General features: G+C 35.6%; 1 protein-coding gene across 5 annotated transcripts in view; it reads left to right on the top strand.

Moving 5' to 3' along the window:
• The window catches only part of ADCY10 (adenylate cyclase 10), a 127,879-nt gene that overhangs the window by 75,020 nt on the left and 31,370 nt on the right, over positions 1–21,489 (top strand). For 4 of the 5 annotated variants that reach the window (XR_004229282.1, XM_003767400.4, XM_031936835.1 and 1 more), the window contains exons 18-24: positions 1,363–1,499; positions 5,334–5,462; positions 10,179–10,457; positions 11,275–11,565; positions 14,899–14,968; positions 15,215–15,446; positions 17,302–17,409. Coding sequence is in view for 4 of the 5 variants with exons in the window: in XM_003767400.4 (XP_003767448.1) it covers positions 1,363–1,499; positions 5,334–5,462; positions 10,179–10,457; positions 11,275–11,565; positions 14,899–14,968; positions 15,215–15,446; positions 17,302–17,409 (1,246 nt within the window). In the remaining variant the exon portion in view is untranslated. The remainder of the gene's footprint in view (positions 1–1,362; positions 1,500–5,333; positions 5,463–10,178; positions 10,458–11,274; positions 11,566–14,898; positions 14,969–15,214; positions 15,447–17,301; positions 17,410–21,489) is intronic. The other variant, XM_031936834.1, reaches the window with a different exon arrangement.

The following is a 21,489-nucleotide window of genomic DNA, read 5'->3' as shown; positions in this document are numbered from 1 at the left end:
AGAATTAATTGGATCTTCTAGGAGTTTGATTCAGGGACAGTCAAACAAGATTCCAGGGCACTGAGTAATTTGACTTAATTGTACTTTCTTAATTTCACTTTGCATTTCTATGTAGATGTCCTCAAAATCTCAGTGAAGTATTTTGTCTTAATTTCAGTAGTGTAAATGCTACAAACTTATAAAAAGCATCATTTGAAAGATTCACTTTACTCAACATCCATTCATATAAGTATCTCCAGACTTTTCTGAAATCAGCTTGTTCATCATTTCTTACAGAACAAATAATATTCCATTACATTCATATGCCAGAACTTTTTCAGCTATTCCCCAATTGCTGGGCATCCACTCAATTTCCCATTCCCTGCCATTACAAAAAGAGCTGTTACAAACCCTTTTGTCCTTTCCCCTCTTTTATGAATTCTGAGATACAGACCCAGTACTGAAACTGTTGGCTCAATTAATAGTTGACTATGAGACTGCTTTAATTTCTTCATCTGAAAATTGTTGATCTCCTTTGACCATTTATCAATTGGGGAATGACTTATACAAAGAATAAGGTTTGAGTGCATACAGATCAGGTTTGACTTGACCCCACAATAAAAGTCTAATGACCAAGGTGACTAAAAAAGAGGACCTCTTCTGTAGATTCACCAGTCTGAGGAAGTATTATCCAGAAAACCCCTTCACATGCACTGAATAACAATAGGGTGCCCCCATCTCATTAAAATAAAACTAAAAATTTATTATTTAAAATTCATAAGACAAGTGTGAAAATAATTGGAACTTTTAAATGATAAGGGAGGGGGAGTTTTGTAGCTTTTACTTTTGAGATTTTTAAAACTTAAAATTGCACTAAGACTTTTGAGATATTGTATGATCCTAAAACTAGGAAAGACTTTTGAGAAGTCATCTAATTTCCAGCAGGATTGTACTCAAACAAACAAAATGATAGAATTCTTTTTCTACAATTGATAGAGAAGGGGATGTGATAGTAGCTAAAGCTCATTACTACTTTGTTCCCATTTATTACCTCTGGACCAGGTGATGCTATTCAGTTGTGCACCATGCTTCTAGTAGAATGATAGTTTGCTTCTCCTCTGGTTATCATGCCTCTGCTGATATCTCACCAAGGGTATTCAAGGAGGAGCATTAAAGAAAGAAAGGAGGTAGGAGTAAGGAAGAGAAGAGGAGCAAGGGAGGAGAAAAGATTAAGGGGAAGGAGGAAGGAAATAAGACCATTTCCCTGTAAATTATCTGGTGATCAGGGAGGTATAGGAAAAATTCCATTTTCTACTAATCCTCTTCTGTCTCCTCAGAGAAAAATTTTCAACATATGCCAAGTTGCCATTACTGCTTTTACAGGTACCTAGTGGAAGGAAGCTGTGGGATTCCACTTTATTGTGAAGAACTGCTGAAAAATCTTCACCATCACAAGGTACTCATCATTCATCAGTATCAACCAGAAGAAAAATCCAATGTGAGCTGGCATACCCTGTTCAGTAAGTCACCCATAGTGACAGTTTTTTCTCCCTTGCACATAAATCTCTTCTCAGAAGCAGCAGAATATTCTATACAGTACTGTATTAGTGGGTTGAAGAAATCATCTACCAAACCTCAGCTAGTCATGCAACTCATACATGCCAGTCATATTTCCTTTACTGATTGCATGGGAAGACATCCAGTACAAATTGCGAGGCTGGTTTGAACAGCAATAATTTCTCAGGAGGTGGAATTAATCCCACAAAATCAAATGATAATATTTGTAAAGTCCTCAGCATTTAGTCTTCTACAATATGGCCCTAATCTACTTTTCAAGTTTTAATGTGTTTTTAAAGAATTGTTCTTTCCATTTACATCATGTAATCGTTACGTATTATGTTTTCCTGATTCTGCTTGCTTATGTACATTTTTTCGTGTTTTTCTGAATTATATTTGTCTCTTTCAATGCAATAATACTCTATTGCCATTTCCCTGTCAATAAGCAACTTATTTTATGTCCAGTTCTTTGTTATTACCACTTTCTGGTATATGCCTAGCATATCTCTAGCTCAAATAGAATGGGTATTTTAGCCACTTTTAAAAAGTGATTGCAAATTGTTTTTCAGACTCATTGGGCAATTTTGCAAAGTCAGCCTGTCTTTCCATAGTCCTTCCAACATGAACCATTTTTTTTTCCTTCTCCTCTCTTGCCACCTTGCCAATTTACAGAAAATGTTGCCCCAAGTTCCTACTTTCCTGATTTATGACTACCTTACTTTGGAACAATATTTTTCTGGACTCCTTTTCCTCCTTATTTAGAGACTTTGCTCCAGCCCTTCCCCCACTCTGTAATTATTGTATATATTATTTTTCTGGTTCTTACTTCATTAGTATTAGCTTCTATGTTTTACCCTGTTTCTTTGAGTTCTTGGTATGTTTTATGCAGAGCAATAATATCCCAATACATTTTAATACCATACTCTGTTTAGTCATTTACTAATCAGGAGGCAAGTACTTTATTCCTGATGCTTTACAATTACTAAAAGTATAGCTATCTGCATTTTAATCTATGTGGGACATTTCTTTGTTTTCAATCTCCTTGAGGTATATATGTCCAACAGTGGGACCTCTGGATCATTTTTTAAAAAGAATATTAATTTGCTTTCCAAAGTGGTTGGACCAATTCACACCAATTCCTTCTATTTTCTTTATTTTTAAAATTATGTAACTTTTTATATTTATTTATTTTTTTAAATAACCTTTTATTTACAGGTTATATGTATGGGTAACTTTACAGCATTGACAACTGACAAACCTCTTCTTCCAATTTTTCCCCTCCTTCCCCCCACCCCCTCCCCGAGATGGCAGGATGACCAGTAGATGTTAAATATATTAAAATATAAATTAGATACACAATATAACTTTTTATATTTAGATCATGTCCACTTGAACTTAACAGTGGTATAAGGTGTAAGTTGCTGATCTAAACTTACTTTTTTGTCAAACTGCTTTCCAGTTACCCCAGCAGTTCTTGTCAAAAGTTCTTCCCCAAATGGTTTAATTTCTTGATTTTATCACACTCTAGATGATTGAATTTAATTGTTTTTGATTTTCACTAGGAGTGTTCCACTGATATATTTAAAACATTTTTAAACAAGTCTCAAATAGTATTAATGACTACTTCTTGCTAATAGTCAATAATCAATAATTATTTGTTAAATGCCTACTATGTGCCATGTACCATATTACGTTCTGGGGATACAAATACGCAAAGAAAGAAAGAAAGCTAGTCCCTGCCATCACAGAGCATCACAGTTCTGATGAGGAGAGAGAGAGGGAAGTGTGAAGAGACATGGGCTCATCAAACAAATTAGATTGTTATCTAATGGGGGAAGAAGACAAAACAGAAAAGGAAACTGAAAAACAGCAGGGAGGTTAGCCAAGGAAGTTACTCAACTCTGAAGCTTCATGGAAAAGTCAGAGGAGTGAAAGAATAATGTAAGAGGTAAAAAAAAGAGGTGGTGTTCTGAGCCAAGATCTCTTCTCTTTTTAAATGGAAGTTCTTTGTACCACTTTCCAGCTAGAGAGGCAGAGAGTAGTGATGAGGTAGACAGGCAAGGCTAAGAAGATCTTACAGGATGATGAGGTTATTCCAGTAATGAGCTTCCTGGGGACATGGTGAAGTTAGAGAAGTCTCACAACAATTCAGCTAGGTCAGAATTGAGTTTGAGATCTGGAAATGCTATTCCTCCTCTTCTTCCTTTTAAATAGTGTTTTCCTTGTGATTCTAGTCCTTTTGTTTCTCCAAATGAATTATTATTTTGTCTAGCTCTGTAAAATAACTTCTTGGTAGTTTGCTTGATATAGCACTAAATGGGCAATGGTGTTTAGGTAGTTCTTTTTTACTGAGGCAATTGAGGTAAGGTGACTTGCCCAGGATCCCCCAGCTAGGAAGTGTTAAGTGTCTGAGATCACATTTGAACTCAGGTCCTCCTGATTTCAGGGCTGGTGCTCTCTCCACTGCGCCACCTAGCTGCCCAGGTAGTATTTTTGATAAGCAAATTTATTGCTATTAAAATAATCAGATTAATTTTGTTTCATCTTTTATTTGATCCTATTTAAAATTAATTGATTTTGTCCTGTAACTGCCTAAATCATGGTAGTTTGTCTCTAAACTTAGTTCAGAAATTCATTCAACAGATTTATAATGAGTTAAATTTTGAAATCCAGTTCTCTTGCTAGAATTACACCGTTCTAGTCTTACTTCAAAAAAATGTTATACTTGAGGGATGTAGGTAAATGCCAATGAGTCTGATCTACTATCTTTATACTACCAAGCTATCCTTCAAGGATGTCTGGTTTGTTGTCCAAAGAAGTCTGGTTCACTATCTCTAATTTTGTAGGTAGACTCAACCAATGAACATTTCTTAGTCACAGGAGAGAAGAAAAGGGTTGTTGTTTACCCCTGATTCCCAACTTCCAACTGATCATTGTCCCCCATGCCTCAACTCTGTAACCCGATCATACCATTTTTTTTTTTTTTGCCATTCATGACTTTGAGCTCTTTTGACCAATAACAACTTGTTCCCCATCTATGAAATCCTGTCCTTTGTTTTGTACACCCCACAACTATAAAAGAGAGTCATTCCTCTCATGAAAGATCTTAACTTTGCTGAGGAAGCTGAGATTTTGTTTATTGGTGAATTTGCACTTTACTAATTCTCAGAACACAAAGTCTTACAAAAGGGTATGTTGAAAACTATCTTTACATGTGTTTGGAAAAGTAAAATCTATTGAGAGAATTTTTAAAAAGAATGAAATTATGAAAGCATAAAAGGAAATAATAGTTCTGATGAGGAGAGAGAGAGGGAAATGTGAAGAGACATGGGCTCATCAAACAAGTTAGATTGTAAAAAGACATATACTGAAATGGAAACAAGAAAAGATAATGGAGTTCAAACACAAAATCATAATACAATTTTGTTAAAAAATAATGTCTGGCAATTTTCAGATGAAGAAATTAAAGCCATTACTAGTCACATGAAAAAAAATGCTCTATCACTTTTGATTAGAGAAATGCAAATTAAGATAACTCTGAAGTATCACTTAACACCTTTTTTGGCTAAGATGACAGGAAAAGACAAATGATAAATGTTGGAGAGGATGTGACTTTGCCTAAAGGAAAGTCCATTAGATGAAGAGCATTCTCTTTTCCATATCTGCTGGTTACATGAGAGTGGCCTTAATTTCTCTGAAAACATCAAGATTAATAACAAAAGGGAATGACATTATGAATTTTTTTCACTTTTCTCTTTCTTCCCCCATCTTCTCTTATTTTTGTTATTTCTCTACAGAAAACTATACTAAGCCCCAGATGAACTTAAATCTATTTTCTTTCTCAGCCAATGAGGATAAAGTACAAGTATGTGACATTACCCCTGGTGTCAGATTAAAAAATATGTCACCCCCATCAACATTAAAAGGTAAGGAAAAGCAAGGCCTTTATCCTCTTAGCTTTGATAAGCTTACTTCTAAGAAAAGAGTAAGAAATGTTAGATCAGATCCTCCTCCAATTATTCAATTTTGGCCCCCAGCTCACTCTCCATCTGCAGTGTCTGTCCAAGTATGTATGTGTGTATATGCATATGTGTATAGATGTATATGTATACATATATTACATGCATGTGCATCTATTCAACTAAATATCATAATCTAGAGCAATGGTGTCAAACTCAAATAGAATGGGATCAGGAAGGGAGTCAGGTAATTTAGAAACCCACAAAATAAATATATGGTATTATATTTTTATTTATTTTGTTAAACATTTCCCAATTACATTTTATTCTGGTTTTAACTCCATTAGAGAGTTTTGCTGACTTGAAAGGCATCATTCATTCTTCTGTTTTTCTTGCATAAATGGTTAAAACACACTTTTTTTGAATAATCATGACTCAAAAGAATTATTTCCTAAAAATTGGTGGCAGAGATTTTTTAAAAAGTTTTATTCCCCCCATAAATGTCATGGCATCATAGAATGATAGTTATGGGGATGAACCTTGCAAATGTGTCTCCTTTAATCTGTAAAAGAAGGGAGATTTGGGGTCTCAGGCTCTCCTATGGGAAAAGCATACCTTTTCCAGACAAGCCCTTCCCAACTTAAGTGGCTTCAGTCAATCGGAGATCTTGGTCAAATCACCTTCCATTGAAAATGAGAGCTTTCAAGCCAAATTTGTCTCTGTTTTTAAGAGACTTCCTAAGGAAGGATTCTTAGAAACAGAGGTATTTTGTTCCATTTTGCCACAAGCCTTAGTTTCCCTGATTCTATAGCTCCGCATCCTTCCCTAGATGTCTCTAGAGATGGAGAGATGACACAATGCTCCCTGATTAAGGGGACTTTTGTCAGAGAATGCAGGAATTCCCATTCAAGCATCCCCAAGAGAATTCTGCTCAAGTGTTGAGTTCCAACGACTCAAATTTTCCTAGTTATTTGAGTGTTCTAGCTATAGACAACAAGAAAAGGCCCAGATTCTCAGGGATTCCTGGTCAAGGAACCAAAATGATGAGGAGCTAGTAGTAGTGAAGAGGTACTGAGAATTGGGGTGGGGAATCCCCTCTGGTCGGGGTAAGAGGCAGATCCAATGCGAAAGAATTCGCAAACCCAGAATCTCTTTGTGTCAAGAAAAGGGAATTTTATTGTTCACTAAGAAGAAAGCTTTCTTAGTGGACAAAACTCCTCATTAGAAGTTTGGCAAAGGTGGATTAACAGATCCCTGGTTATATGGGCAAATGGTGGCCTGGGGCTGGGAATTGTCTTAGCTAATCAATAAAGGACCATCAGATGGAGATCTCCAATTGCATAAAATTACTTAACTGGGAGTTTGAAGGCTTCTTCCCAGAGTCTGGGAATTCCCTGAAGGGGATCTGGGCCACCCCCAAAAGATCTCAGTTTCAATAGATGGTGGTTTGACCAAGATCTCTGATTGCCTGAAGCCACTTAACTTGGGAAGGACTTGTCTGGAAAAGGTATGCTTTTCCCGTGGGAGAACTTGAGACCCTAAATCTCCCTTCTTTTACAGATTAAAGGGGGCACAGTTTCAGGGTTCGCCCTCATCAATAAGATTTTAGGAGGCTGAAGGGATCTCAAAGATTATCCAGTCATTTCACAGAAAAGGAAATTGAGATACAGAAAAGTAAAGTTACTCACATAAAATCCCATAGGTAGTTAGTGTAATATATAATCAACTTAGTCTTGATGGAGTGAACAGCACCAATCAGCCTCCTGATTCTTCTCCCAACAAATATACTTCCTTTCTTGAAATCCTCTATATTTTCCTTCAAATTCTGTTACATCCATTGAAAGGTAGTTTGAGATTGTGGCCTTGCTGGCTGATGAAGTACTAGGTTAGGAGAGCAGTTTGAAATGTAAAAACTCACTAAGGCACTCTCATATCAGAAGGAGATTTATTTCAGGTAACTGGATGACAAGCCAAATCTAGGTTCTACAATCACAGAAAAAAAAACATTACTTATCAGTTAGTATTCACTGAGTCTCATCACTCAGTAGGGGATATAAGTGGTAAAATTTCTTTCCCCAAGCTATTGGAGCTCTGAAAATTTTCATGGAGGGCTTGGGCTTTCCCTCCTATTCCCTTAAATAAGTTTTCCTTTTGTGTTAGGAAAGAAACAAGACAGTTCTTAAAATTCAGATGGTACATAATCTATCACAAAAATGGTTGGGAGTCTCATGTAATTTGCAATTCAATTTCCAGTTTTAATATGCACACTAATTTAAAAAGTTAAATTAAAATTAACCAGTATTTAATGTTAGTTTGTGAGGAACCCTAAATTCTTAACTAGATGTTTCAGTCAAACTCAATTAACTTTTGGTTTCCCAATTTATATGAACCTTCTCTCTCTCTCTCTCTCTCTCTCTCTCTCTCTCTCTCTCTTTGTCTCTGTCTGTTTCTCTTTATCTTTCTGTTTCCCTTGCTCTCTCTGCCTCTAGCGCTCTCTCTCTCTCTCTCTCTCTCTCTCTCTCTCTCTCTCTCTCTTTCTCTGTGGACCAGGAAAGGGCTAAGTGCCAATTTCACTTCAAGGTGCTGGACTCCCCTCTTGGATCCTGCTAAACCCCATTTTGCTCCCCTATTTGACTGACTGGTCAGAGCATGTGTTTCCATGACATAAAGCTCCTTTTGGCTAATAGAATGCCTTTGTGAATTTTTCACATTCCAAACTATTCTCCCAACCTAGTGCATCATCTCTGTAGCCAAGTAGACCTAGTTTTGAATTCTGACTCAAAACTTTGCTAGGTATATGACCGGGGCAGAAGCTACTTAGCATGTCTGATTCTCAATCTGCTCTTTCCTTTGGGAACTTGAACAATTTCAAAACCACTGCTGAGTCTTATTTAATCCTATGCACAAATTAAAAAACAAAAACAAAAACAAAAAAAACCCTTAACTCGAGAAGTCTATTCTCTCAAGAATGTAAACATCATTGGAATCCCTTAAAGGGAGAAAGATACACACACACACACACACACACACACACACACACCACACGCATACACATGCATGCAGGCACACACATAAAGCATATTAAGGGGACTGGTCACCAAAGAAGGTGGGTCAAGGATTTCTAGAAAGCTTGATTTCCATTGTAGTTTATTCATAGTCCACACTGAGAATATATCTTTGAGAAATCTTCCAGAAGATATTCAGTCATATTTTTGAGGTCCTAGTTTGGTAACCAGGTTTTTGAGGAGTGTTCCTGGAAGGATGAAATGCTCCTGGTTAATTAAAGTTTCTCCGTAGAGATAATTTTTTGTTTCTTTCATCTGCTACAACAAATGGGCTTCTAGATAGTGCTTCTTTCATACTATTAGCTCAGAACTACAGACAGCAGCTTTCATCTTCAATAACAACATTGCAGAAGGGCAACTGTGCTACCTTCCCTCCCCTGCTAAGTCAACCCACATTTATATCTCCTTTCTTGAGATTCCTTTAGCAATAATGAGAAATTAAGTTGTTGATAAATCATAAGTTTCTTTAAGGGAGAGATATCTAATAGTGATTGCATGCCTTTGTAGATGATACAGTAGGTAGAGTCAAATCCTGACCCAGACATTTATTAGCCATGTGACCTGGAAAATATAACATTTTCCAGTCTGTTTTTTCATCTGTAAGTGAAGATAATCATAGTGTCTTCCTCTCAGGATTATTTGGGAGGATCTAATGAGATAATGTGTATAAAGTACTTTGCAAATCTTTAAAGTGCTCTACAAATACAGGCTATTATTATTATAACTTTTATATATTTAGTTTGAGTGCTGGGCCCAAAGTGCATTCTAAAAATATTTCCTAGAAGAAAACAAGCTTCTTTTCAGAGAACAAGAATGTTAGTTTTTGTGCATACCCTTTGACCTAGCAGAGTTTCTACTGGGCTTATATTTCAAAAAAAATCTTAAAGAAGGGAAAGGGACCCACATGTGCAATAATGTTTGTGACAGCCCTTTTTGCAGTGGCAAAAAACTGGAAACTGAGTGGATGTTCATCAGTTGGAGAATGGCTGAATAAGTTATGGTACATGAATGTTACGGAATATTATTGTTCTATAAGAAATGACCGCAGGCCTGGAGAAACTTACACGAACTGATGCTGAGTAAAATGAGAAGAACCAGGAGATCATTGTATAAGGCACCATCAATATTATACAACAATCAATTCTGATGAACATGACTCTTTCCAACAGTGAGATAATTGAAGCCAGTTCCAAGGATCCTGCAATGAAGAGAGCCATCTACACTCAGAGAGAGGACTGTGGAAACTAAGTGTGCTTCACAACATAGAACTTTCACCCTTTTTGTTGTTTGCTTGCATTTTGTTTTTTCTCATTTTTTTCTTTTTTGATCTGATTTTTCTAGCAGAGCAAAATAATTGTAAAAATATGTATACATATATTGGATTTAACATATATTTTAACATGTTTAACATATATTGGATTAGTAGCCATTTGGGGAGGTGATGGATGGAAGGAGGGGAAAATTTGGAACAAGGTTTTGCAAGGTCAATAATGAAAAATTATCTATACATATGTTTTGAAAATAAAAAGCTTTAATTTAAAAAAAATGTTAGTTTTATCTACTGTTACCTGATGTGGGCAGGTGACAATTTTCATATTCTCTGGCTTTCTGTTTGCAGAAATTTCCCTTGTTCAGTTGGATAGCATGAGTCTTTCTCAACAGATGTTGGTAAGATGTGCTGCCATTATTGGACTAACCTTTACTACAGCACTGCTTTTTGAAATTCTCCCTTGTTGGAACATGAAGATGATGGTTGAAGCCCTAGCAACTCTTGTTCAGTCCAGGATCTTCTATTGCTTCCAGAGTCAAAAAAGTCTTCGATTAACAGCCAAACGAAAGGGTGCCACTTTTGAAGTCCATCATCGTTCTATGGCTTTGAAAAGCTCATCAAAAATAGGTTAGTAGACCCTCAACTGAGCCAGGTTTCTCCTTGAGTATCCACTTTTAATCTTAAAAAGTCCGTGTTAACAAATGTTTGTGGCAGCCCTCTTTGTAGTGGCCAGAAACTGGAAACTGAGTAGATGCCCATCAATTGGAGAATGGCTGAATAAATTGTGGTATATGAATAGTATGGAATATTATTGTTTGGTAAGAAATGACCAATAGGATGATTTCAGAAAGGCCTGGGGAGACTTACATGAACTAATTGATGCTGAATGAAACGAGCAGGGCCAGGAGATCACTATATACTTCAACAACAATACTATATGATGACCAATTCTGATGGACCTGGCCATCTTCAGCAATGAGATGAACCAAAACAGTTCCAATGGAGCAGCAATGAACTGAACCAACTACTCCCAACGAAAGAACCCTGGGAGATGACTAAGAACCATTACATAGATTTCCCAATCCCTATATTTTTGCCCGCCTGCATTTTTTATTTCCTTCACAGGCTAATGGTACTATTTCAGAGTCTGATTCTTTTTGTATCTTTTTGTACAGCAAAATAACGGTTTGGAAATGTATACTTATTTTTTTAATTTGGACTTTAATATATTTAACATCTACTGGTCATCCTGCCATCTAGGGGAGGGGGTGGGGGAAGGAGGGGAAAAATTGGAACAAATTTGGCAATTATCAATGCTGTAAAATTACCCATACATATAACTTGTAAATAAAAAGCTACTTTAAATAAATAAATAAAGTCCGTGTTAAATCAATAGGTAGCTTTGCCTACAATTCAATCAATAAAACTGTTCTGTTCCCTTCAGCAGGTAGAGAAGATGAAGACATGTGCGTAATAGAAAATGAAGTGACTCAATGCCGCATCATGAGATTCTGTAAACCCATAATGCAGAAGACAGCCTATGAACTATGGCTTAAGGATCAAAAGGCAGCTCTACATGTGAAATGTGCCCGCTTCCTAGAGGAAAGTGCTCACAAATGTGAGCACTGTGGAAGTAGAGACTTCATCCCCTTCCATCATTATGCTGTGGACATTCGGCTCAATACCCTAGACCTGCATACAGTTAGGAAGATGATTCATACCCATGCAATTAAAAGTAAAATAATTTCATTCTTATCTAAAACCAAAATTGGAACTTCAGGGATTGATTCTAGGAGGGGCTGAGGTCTATAACATGATCTATAACAAGTAAAATAATTTTGTTCTTATCTAAAACCAAAATTAGAACTCCAGAGAGTAATTCTAGGAGGGGCTGAAATCTATAACATGTCTGAGGTAGAAACCATAGTTGACTACATCTATATTAGACTTGAGGAATAACAAGTTTTGTTGAGTTGCTACACTCATGTCCAACCCCATTTTGCATTTTCTTGGCAGGGATACTAAAGTGATTTGTCATTTTCCAGCTCATTTTACAGTTGAAGAAACTGAAGCAAACAGGTTTAACTGACATGCCCAGGTTCAAATAGCTAATAAGTGTCTGAGGTTGGATTTGAACTCAGCTCCTCTTGACTCCTGGTCTGGTGATCTATCCACTATGCCACCTAGCTGCTCTAATATCCAATTTGTCACCATAGAAGGATGCCGAAGTTTGCAAGGGGTGGGCGGTCCTAAAGGCCCACAGTTATGAGGGGCCTTAGAGATGATCTTGAGGTGATCTTGTCCAATCCTTACCTAAAATACGAATCTCCTCCAAAGCATTAGTGATCATTGTCTAGATTCTGCTTAAACATCTCTAGGAATAGGCAGTTTGTTTTCCTACAAGAAAACCACCACATTGTTGAATAGTATTTTTTAAAATGTCTTTCTTTGGATTGAACCAAATCTACATCCATATAACTTCCATCTTTGGGGCCTCTGCCTTCTGAAGTCACACTGAAAATGTCTCATCCCTATTCCATATAACAACCTTTCATATATTTGAATGCCTAGGAGAGAAATTCTTCTTGAGTCAAATTGAATACTCTCTGTAAATATATCTTTTCCAAGTTAAACATTTCCAGTTTCTTCAACATATATATATATATTTGTTATACAAATATATGTACAAAAAGATACAAATTGTCCTACTATGGATATATTCAAGCTTGTCAATATCTTTTCATAACATCCCGTCTAGAACTGGACATAAGACTCCAGGTTTGTTTTAACCAATAAAGAACATTTTCCTCACTTTAGACAAAATTAAATATTTAGTTTAGAAAAAATTAACAAAAAAGGTGAAAATAATATGCTTTCATCTGCATTCAAGTCTCCATAGTTATTTTTCTGGATGTGGACGGAGAAGAAAGCTAGAGAAGAGATAAGTCTATCCAATTATTTCTTTGTTGCCAAATTTAATGACCATTTTTCCATTCTTGTCTTTCTTGACCTCTTTGCAATCTTTGATACTCAATCACCTTCTTCTAGCTATACTCTCCTCTCTGAGTTTTCATGTCCCTACTCTTTTGTGACTATCTGATTACTCCTTCTCAGACTCCCTGTGCTTTTCCCATGTTGTGTTCATTAATGATCACTGTATCCTAGAGCTTTGTACTAGACCCTCTTCTCTTTGATCTAAAATAGCTCATAATTTTCTCTAACACTAAAGTTACCTGTTCTGGAGGTTCAATCCTGAGGTTATTTAATTACTGACACTTTAGCTTCTCCCTTCATCTAAAGCTTCATAATAGGATCACATATTGAGAACTAAAAGTCTTGGAATAATTTTACAGATGGGAAACCAAGCAACTAGCAAAAAGAAATATAATTTAGCTGTGCCAGATCTCCTATTGGATTCCCTCAAGAAGCACAGGAAGAGAGTTGGAAGGGATCTTTCACTCAAGAGAAAAGGAAACAAATCTAATCTGTAAAAATCTAAACTTGTCTCTTTTCTATCCCTTACCCTTATATAAAGGTAAAGGGATAAGCAACATGGAAAAATATAGGGAAAAATCCACATAATTTTTTTCTTTTAAATCTAAATGATTTGATGGAGAAAGCATGAGACTATTTTCCTAGTTCTGTCACTAATTTGGCCAAGTCATACCATCTCTAGGCCTGTTTTTTCACCTAGAACATAAGATAGTTGGCCTATCATTTTGTTTCTTAAAAATCATTATTTTATTTTTCTGATACATGTAAAGATAGCTTGAATGTTGAAAACATTGAAAATAATACATGTAAAGATAGTTTTCAACATTCATTTTTGTAATTTTGAGTTCCATATTTTTGTCTCCCTTGCTCCCTTATCTCTCTCCTACCCAAGATGGCAAGCAATATGATAGAGGCTATACAAATAAAATAAAATCATTTTAAACATACTTCCATATGTCATGAAAGAGAGATAAAACAAAAGGGAAAAAACACAAGAAATAAAAACTGACAAAAAAGATGAAAATAGTATGCTTTCATCTGCATTGTCTCCATAGTTCTTTTTCTGAATGTGAATGGCATTTTCCATCCCAAATCTATTGGAATTGTCTTGGATCACTATATTGCAGAGAAGAGCTCAGTCTATCATAGTTGATCATCACACAATCTTGCTACTACTTGTACAGTATTATCTTGGTTCTGCTTACTCCACTTAGAATCAGTTCATGTAAGTCTGCCTAGGCTTTTCTGACATCAGCCTGCTTATCATTTTTTATAGAACAATAATATTCCATTACATTCATATGCCATAACTTATTTAATCATTCTTCAATTTCTGGACATCTACCAATTCCTTGCCATGACAAAAAGATATGCTACAAACATTTTTGTATGTGGGTTCTTTCCGTTCTTTTATGAACTTTTTGGGATACAACCTAGTAGTGACACTGCTGACTCAAAGAGTATACATAGTTTTATAGCCTTTTAGGCATATTTCAAATTGCTTTACAGAATCACTGTATCAGTTCACAACTCTACCAACAATGCATCAGTGTTCCAGTTATACCTCATTCCAACATTTATCATTCTCTTTTCCTGTCATCTTAGCCAATTTGGTAAGTGTGAGATGGTACCTCAGAACTGTTTTAATTTGCATTTCTCTAACCCATGGTTTAGAGCATTTTTTCATAATTATAAATTGCTTTAATTTCTTCGTCTGAAAATTGTTTGTTCACATCTTTTCATATCTTGCATTCTTATAAATTTGACTTAGTTCTCTATATTTTTTAGAAATGATGAGCTATATAAACATTAAGTCATATTAGAGATTCTGTTCTGTTCTATTATGGATTATTTGTTGATTTCATAGCATTCTGAAATCTAGTGAGACAAATCTACCTTCTGGAGGTAGGCGTTGTCTGACAGATTGGGTTCCAAGGAGTTGTCTTGTTATGACCTCATAGCATCTCTCCATTAGCATCTAATTTCATTTTTGTTTAAAATTGTAAGTTCATTATTTCATCATTGTGAGGCATAGAAATAAGCCAAGCAACTGATTTGGTCACTTGCTTCCTAGGGACAGAAGAGGTCTTTCTAAGCAAAGGAAGACTTTCAAAGAAATTTGATATTTTGAGAGACGATCTCAGGTACAGTAATACAATAAAGGATAGATGGACAACAAACCCTCTCAGAGATATTTGAAAGCCAGTAGCATCAGTCTTCCATTTTTCAGATGGGGAAATTGAGGGAAGTGAGGTAAAATCTGTCAAATTTGTCATTGGATCTGATTTGATAAAGGCATAAGTAGAATCCAGAATAGATTCTATTATATCATGATGCTGAAAACACAAGATGATGTTTTAAGTTGTTGTCGTTTTGTTTTTCTTCCCCAGCCCTGAAGAAATAGGAGAAAAGATCTTGTATTTCTTTGACATCACTTTAAACAAAATAACAGCAGCTGATGAAATACTCACCCCTATAGAATCTTGTCAGTGTCAGGAGGTACTGGAATTTGTTTTATTGCCTCTTGCCTACCATTTTACAGTTCTAGAAGAATTGGACAAAGCCTTATATTACTACCTAGAAATTGTAGCTGGTTATATCGGCCTAAATGATAACTATTTGGTAAGTTTTGAAAGTGTCAAGCATTGTAAAATAGTTATGTTAAGAAATTGTGCATTTTTCACATTTTTTATAGTTACATTATAATAGTACAGGCATTCCTTTGGCATCATAGAAGCCTAGCCCCTAATTAGCAAGAACGATTAATTAAAACAGGAAGCTACCAAATGCCAGGCACTGATAATACTTATCTGAATTCATTCTTAATAATCTCACCCTCAACCTAATTTAGCTTAATTATCTCTTATATTTCCATATAATGACTTATGTAATTGATTTGAGGCTGAGTTTTTTGGAGGGGATACTGCTTATCCTAGGTGCCAAAATTACTATGTTTATCTCTGGAGAACAATACCAGGAGTCAAACACTAGAGCCAATAGCATCTTCTATACAAATGCACAGTATTGAGCTTATAGCTCTGAGAAAGGAGTCTTAAAAACAGAGGAAAGAAAGGACTTTTCCCTTTCTCCCTCTTGATAGCACCCTTCCAACAATGACCAAGTACCCTACACAGATTCCTCCATAGGAGGATTTAGCTTCTTTTGCTTGATCTAAAAGCCACCCAGTCATAGCTTCCTTGAACCATGTAGACACTAGGATACAGCAACTGTCAGAGAGACTGTACTAGTGTGAAAATCAAGCAACTAGAAGTATACTGTAATTCAGGAAAATAAAGGTCAGGATCCCGAGGGGGAAGAAGATAGTCGTTGTCTATTGATTCCGAAAAAGATCTGAGATTCAAATATAATCAATTCAAAAATAAACACCACTACTCCCATCAAAGTAATCTGGGAGGGACTGAAGCTGCTTATCTGCCTGCGAGTAGCTTCCTCTTTTTTTCCATATACATCTTTCAGGTTGTATGTTCCCCCTCTTTTTTTTTTTTTTTTTTTTTTGGCCAATCCCCTCTTCCCTTCTTTTCCTCTTTGACATTGAATCACATTTTGTCTGTGTCAAAATATTATGAAGATGGGTTGATGGAAAGGGAAACAACGTTAAGGGGAAAGAAAGGAAGATTTTTTCTTGGGTCCCCAGCCTTTTGGGAATTCACTTCACTTCCTCTTCCCAGTCTACAAGGGACTTGTGATAAGATGGGTATATATGTCTTGGGTTTAGTATCCAACCTAGACAGTCACCCAGGGAAATACCTTTAGAGTATACAGGACAGCATGAAAACCTGAAAGTAATAATACCAGCTAACATTTATATACCACCTATTACACATCAGGGACTATGCTAAAACTGTTAGGGTTATTATCTCATTTAATCCTTATCACAACCCTGGGAGATGGGAGCTATTAATTTCCTCATTATACAAATGAGGAAACTGAGGCATAAAGGATAAGTAATTTGCTCAGGATTACACAGCTAGTAAGTGTCAAAGTTGTATTTGACTCAGGTCTTTCTGAATCCAGGCCCTGTACTCCATCTACTAAGCTATCTGGATGGGAGGAATTGTTGGGGATGAGGGGAGAAACATTCTCATTCTCTCTTTATCCAAAAATTGATATCCAGTTCCTTCTCAAGAATTTGTTACCTTTTGTGGAAGTAAAAATTTGAAGTGAAGATGATCAGATGCACTATGCTGGGCTCTGGAGCCTACAGTTGGATGAAATTTGTTCAGCAGGTGTGTAAATCCTATTGGATATTGCTTTGGTCCTCACTTCTAATGTGTGGAGCTTTGTAGAGACTTGCCATGTCACCAGAGCTGAGAGCTAAGAGCTAAGAGAGGGTTGGAGGCAGGGGTGGAAACTGGCAATTGATGCTTGCTGTTCTTTTCTCTGGTTAAATGTGAGGAGAGACCCTCCTGGAAAGTTTGATCTTACCTGCCTTGATGTCTCCTCATCTTTGTTTCAGGCATATATACATTTGTGTGAAGGAGAGAGGTTGTTAAAATCTCTGAAGCATGATAAATCTTGGTGCCACACTTTTGAGTCTGCCATTTTTTACACCCTCAAGGGCCAGGTAAGGCACTACTCCAGAAGAATAGTGCAAGAATCTGAAACTTTAGTTTTCCCCTTGAAAGCTCCACCCAGAAATTTCCAGTACCTTTTTTCATTCCTTACTACCACATATCACATTTCAGAGGCTGCCACCAAAACTAGAAAATTCCCATCACTTCAGCTCATTTGCTGCTATTGTCTTCCCCTAAGCAAGGAAAGAAAACTCAGATCTATACTCTCCTCCCAAATGGAATCATTGTGAGTGACTTGACACAATATTTGAAAATTTAACTGATCAATTTAAATTCCAAAAGAGGTTTCTGGTGGGGAGGTGAGTAGAATGTAAAAAGATGATGAAGATGGGGAAATTATAATTAATAATATAATTATTATATATCACTTATATAATATTATATTATATATTGTATCACTTATATAGGTTTGCAAAGTGCTATACAAATATTAACTAATTTCATCTACCTCACATCCTATTATCACTGTTTTACAGATAAGGAAATTGAGGGAGACAGAATAAGTGACTTGCCCAGATTCTCACATTGTGTGTGCTGGTTGGATCTAAACTCAGGGTCTTTCAGACACGTCCACCACGCTTCTTAGCTTCTTACACACACACACACACACACATACACACACATACACACACACAAACACACACACAAACACACACTCCCATATCCTTCGATAGAAATCCTTGCAAATGTTTGTTACTATCTTTCAGATCTAGAGTTCCCAGCATCTCTTTTTCTGAAGTTTTATTGACATGTTAAGTTTTTATGTCACAAATATTTTCAGATATCTCCATTCAGTGAGAATTCTCTTGTAATACAGTAAAACAATTAAACAAAGCTAACAATACAGTGATGTCAGTTGAAAGTGTATTCCACATTTATGGCACCCCCACCTTCTCTTGTTATGGAAGCCACCTGCTAGTGGCTACTGGGGATCTAATTCTGGCCAGCAGAGTAGACCCTTTCATGTGAAAGGAAAATAAGGATACAAGGAGATTGAGAGATAGTTGCATTCTCTGACCTCTCTCCTCTTCCCTCCTGCCTCTGATTTATTTCATACCCCATCCACAAGGAACACCTGTGTCAGTAAAGGCTGATTTGCAATTTCTTCAAATGTGTTATGATTCACAGCTCCGGGGGCCTTTGGAGAACTGACCTGCCCTTTCACACTTAGGCATAGTCTTTAACATTCTCCAACAAGTTATTTTAATTATAAGAAATCTCATTTTCTCTCCCTCCTCTTTACCAAATTAGGGAAAAAAGGAAAAGAAAAACAAATCCCTTACAGTAGATATGTATGTTCAAGGAAAACATTCCCTCTTTGGCTGTATATGAAAAAAATCTGTGTTATTCTGTACCCTAAATCCATCACCTCTCTGTCATAGATAGTATATTTTATCCTTGGGTCTCTGGAATCATAGATGGTCATTGTATTGATCATATATAGCTTTCAAAATTATTTCCTTTTACAGTATAATTTTTATTGTTTAAATCTTTTAACATAATGATAATATGTATTTAAAACATGAAACAAATTTATTACCAACCAGGTGACAATTCAGCTGAGTGCATTTCTAAATTATCTTATGTAAAAATTGTTCATTTTTATCACTTTTGGCATTCTATGTTAATTAGATATTAATTCAGTATAGAATAATCCAATGTGGATTAATTATATCTAATTAAAGAAGTAATAATAACATAATAACTAACAATAGCCAACAGGAGTTCTCTAGCTCCAGCACAGATCAGCAACTGAGGCCCAGTGACAAAGAGAACAAGCTGTGAAGCCTCCATCCCTGGCACAACAGGTAAAATGCCATCCTTGAAACCCCTGGTACTTTTGAGGTACCAGCCCCAGAGGCCTTTCTGGCCCTCTGAGGTAGAAGCTTGGGAAAGTGCCTCTTGTGCTCAGGAGTAGATCTTAGCTTTAAGAGTCATGAAATAGGCTGAAAAGGGAGCAAAAAATAAAATAAAAAAATAATCCAACAACAAAAGCCCTAATCTTAGAAAGCTTCTATGGTGACAGGAAAGAATTAGCTCCTGAAAGAGATTTTAAAATGAAAACCAAGAATATTATAGTCAAATTCTAGAATTCTAAGGTCAAGGAGAAAATAGTGAAAGCAATGAGAAATAATTCAAATACCAAGAAGTCACAATCAGTATTACACAGGATTTAGTAGCTTCTACATTAAAGGATCAGAGGACTTGGAATATGATATTCTGAAAGGCAAAAAAACAAAACAAAACAAAAACCTTGTCTTACAACCAAGAATCAACTACCCAGGAAACTGAATGTTTCAGGAGGGGGAAAAAGGGACATTCAGTAAAATAAATAAAATTTTATAAAAATGTTCAAACTTTTCTGATGAAAAGACCAGAGTTAAACAAAAACAAGACTCAAGAGAAGCATACAAAGGTAAACATGAAAGAGAAATTATAAGGGATTCAATTAGATTAAACTGTTTAAATCCCTATAAAGGAAGATGATACTTATTACTCTTAAAAACTGTATCTCTATTAGGACAATTAGAAGGAGTATACATAAACAGAAGGTACAGGTATAATTGGACTTTGATGGAATGATATTAAAAAAGCAATGGATGAAAAAGAGGATTATACTGGGAGAAAAAGCAAGGGAGAAGTAAAATAGGGTAAATCATGAAAGAAGCATGAAAGAATTATTACAGTGAAAGAAAAGAAGGGAGAGGGTGAGCATTGTTTAAGCTATACTCTCATCAGATTTGGCTCAAAAGAATAACATACACAATCAGTTAGATATAGAAATCTATCTTACCCTTATAGAAAAGTAGGAGGGAAAAAAGACAAGAAAATGAGGGGGCTGATAGAAGGGAAGATAGAGGGAGGTGGTGGTCAGAAGCAAAACATTTGTGAGGAAGGAGAAGGTAAAAGGAGAGAAGGAAAATATAAATGGGAAAAAATAGGGAGGAGGGAAATAGACAGGTAGTGATCATAATTATGAATGTGAATGGAACTAAGTCTACCATAAAATGAAACCGATAACAGAATTAATATACCCAAATCCTACAATATGTTATTTTGAAGAGAGATATGTACAGAATAAAGGTAAAAGACTGGAGCAGAATCTATTATGTTTCAGCTGAAGTTTAAAAAAAACGCAGGGGTCTCAGATAAACCAAAAGCAAAAACAGATTTAATACAAACAAGGAAACTACATCTAATTAAAAAGTACCATAGGCAATGAATTAATAGCAATACTAAACATAGATGCACAAATCATATAACATCCAAATTTCTAAAGGAGACATTAAATGAATTATAGGAAGAAATAAACAGTAAAACTAAACTAATAAGGAATCTCTCAGAACTAAATAATTCTAAGCAGAAAAAAAACAAAAAAATAAGGTAGTGAATAGAAATGGAAAAAAAAGTTAGATGTGATGGACTTCTGGAGAAAACTGAATGAGATAGAAAGGAATATACCTTTTTTAAAGAACTAAATAGCCCCTACACAAAAATTGCCCATGTATTAGGACACAAAAACTTCACAATCAAAAGCAGAAAGATAAAAAAATGAAATGCATCCTGTTCAGATCATGATGCAACAAAAATTATAGTTAATAAAGGTCATGAGAAGATAGATTAATTAGAATTCAAATTAATTAGAAATGAAATCTAATCCTAAAAAATGAGTGGATCAAAGAAAAAATCATAGCCAAAGCAGTATTTATATCCTTAAAATTTTACACCAATTAAAAATAGAATAAAAAACAGAACCAATTGGGTGTGCAACTAAAAAAGATAGAAAAATAACAAATTAAAAAATGCAGTTAAATGCCAAATTAGAAATCCTGAAAATCAAGAGATTAGTAAAGTTAAAAGTAAGAAAAAAGATTGCATATACATAAGCTATATCAAATTGCTTACTGTCTTAAGGGAGGTAGGAGGAAAGGGAGAGAAGGAGAAAATTTGGAACTCAAATTTTTATTTAAAATGAGGATCAAAAGTTGCCTTTATATGTAATTAAAAATATATTTTTAAAATTAAAAAATTTATGTTATTCTCACAACAATCTTGAGAGGTGGGTTCTA

The sequence above is a fragment of the Sarcophilus harrisii genome, chromosome 4 (assembly GCF_902635505.1).
Source record: "Sarcophilus harrisii chromosome 4, mSarHar1.11, whole genome shotgun sequence".
In the NCBI taxonomy this organism is placed as follows: domain Eukaryota; kingdom Metazoa; phylum Chordata; class Mammalia; order Dasyuromorphia; family Dasyuridae; genus Sarcophilus; species Sarcophilus harrisii.
This window is presented reverse-complemented; position numbering and strand designations above follow the sequence as displayed.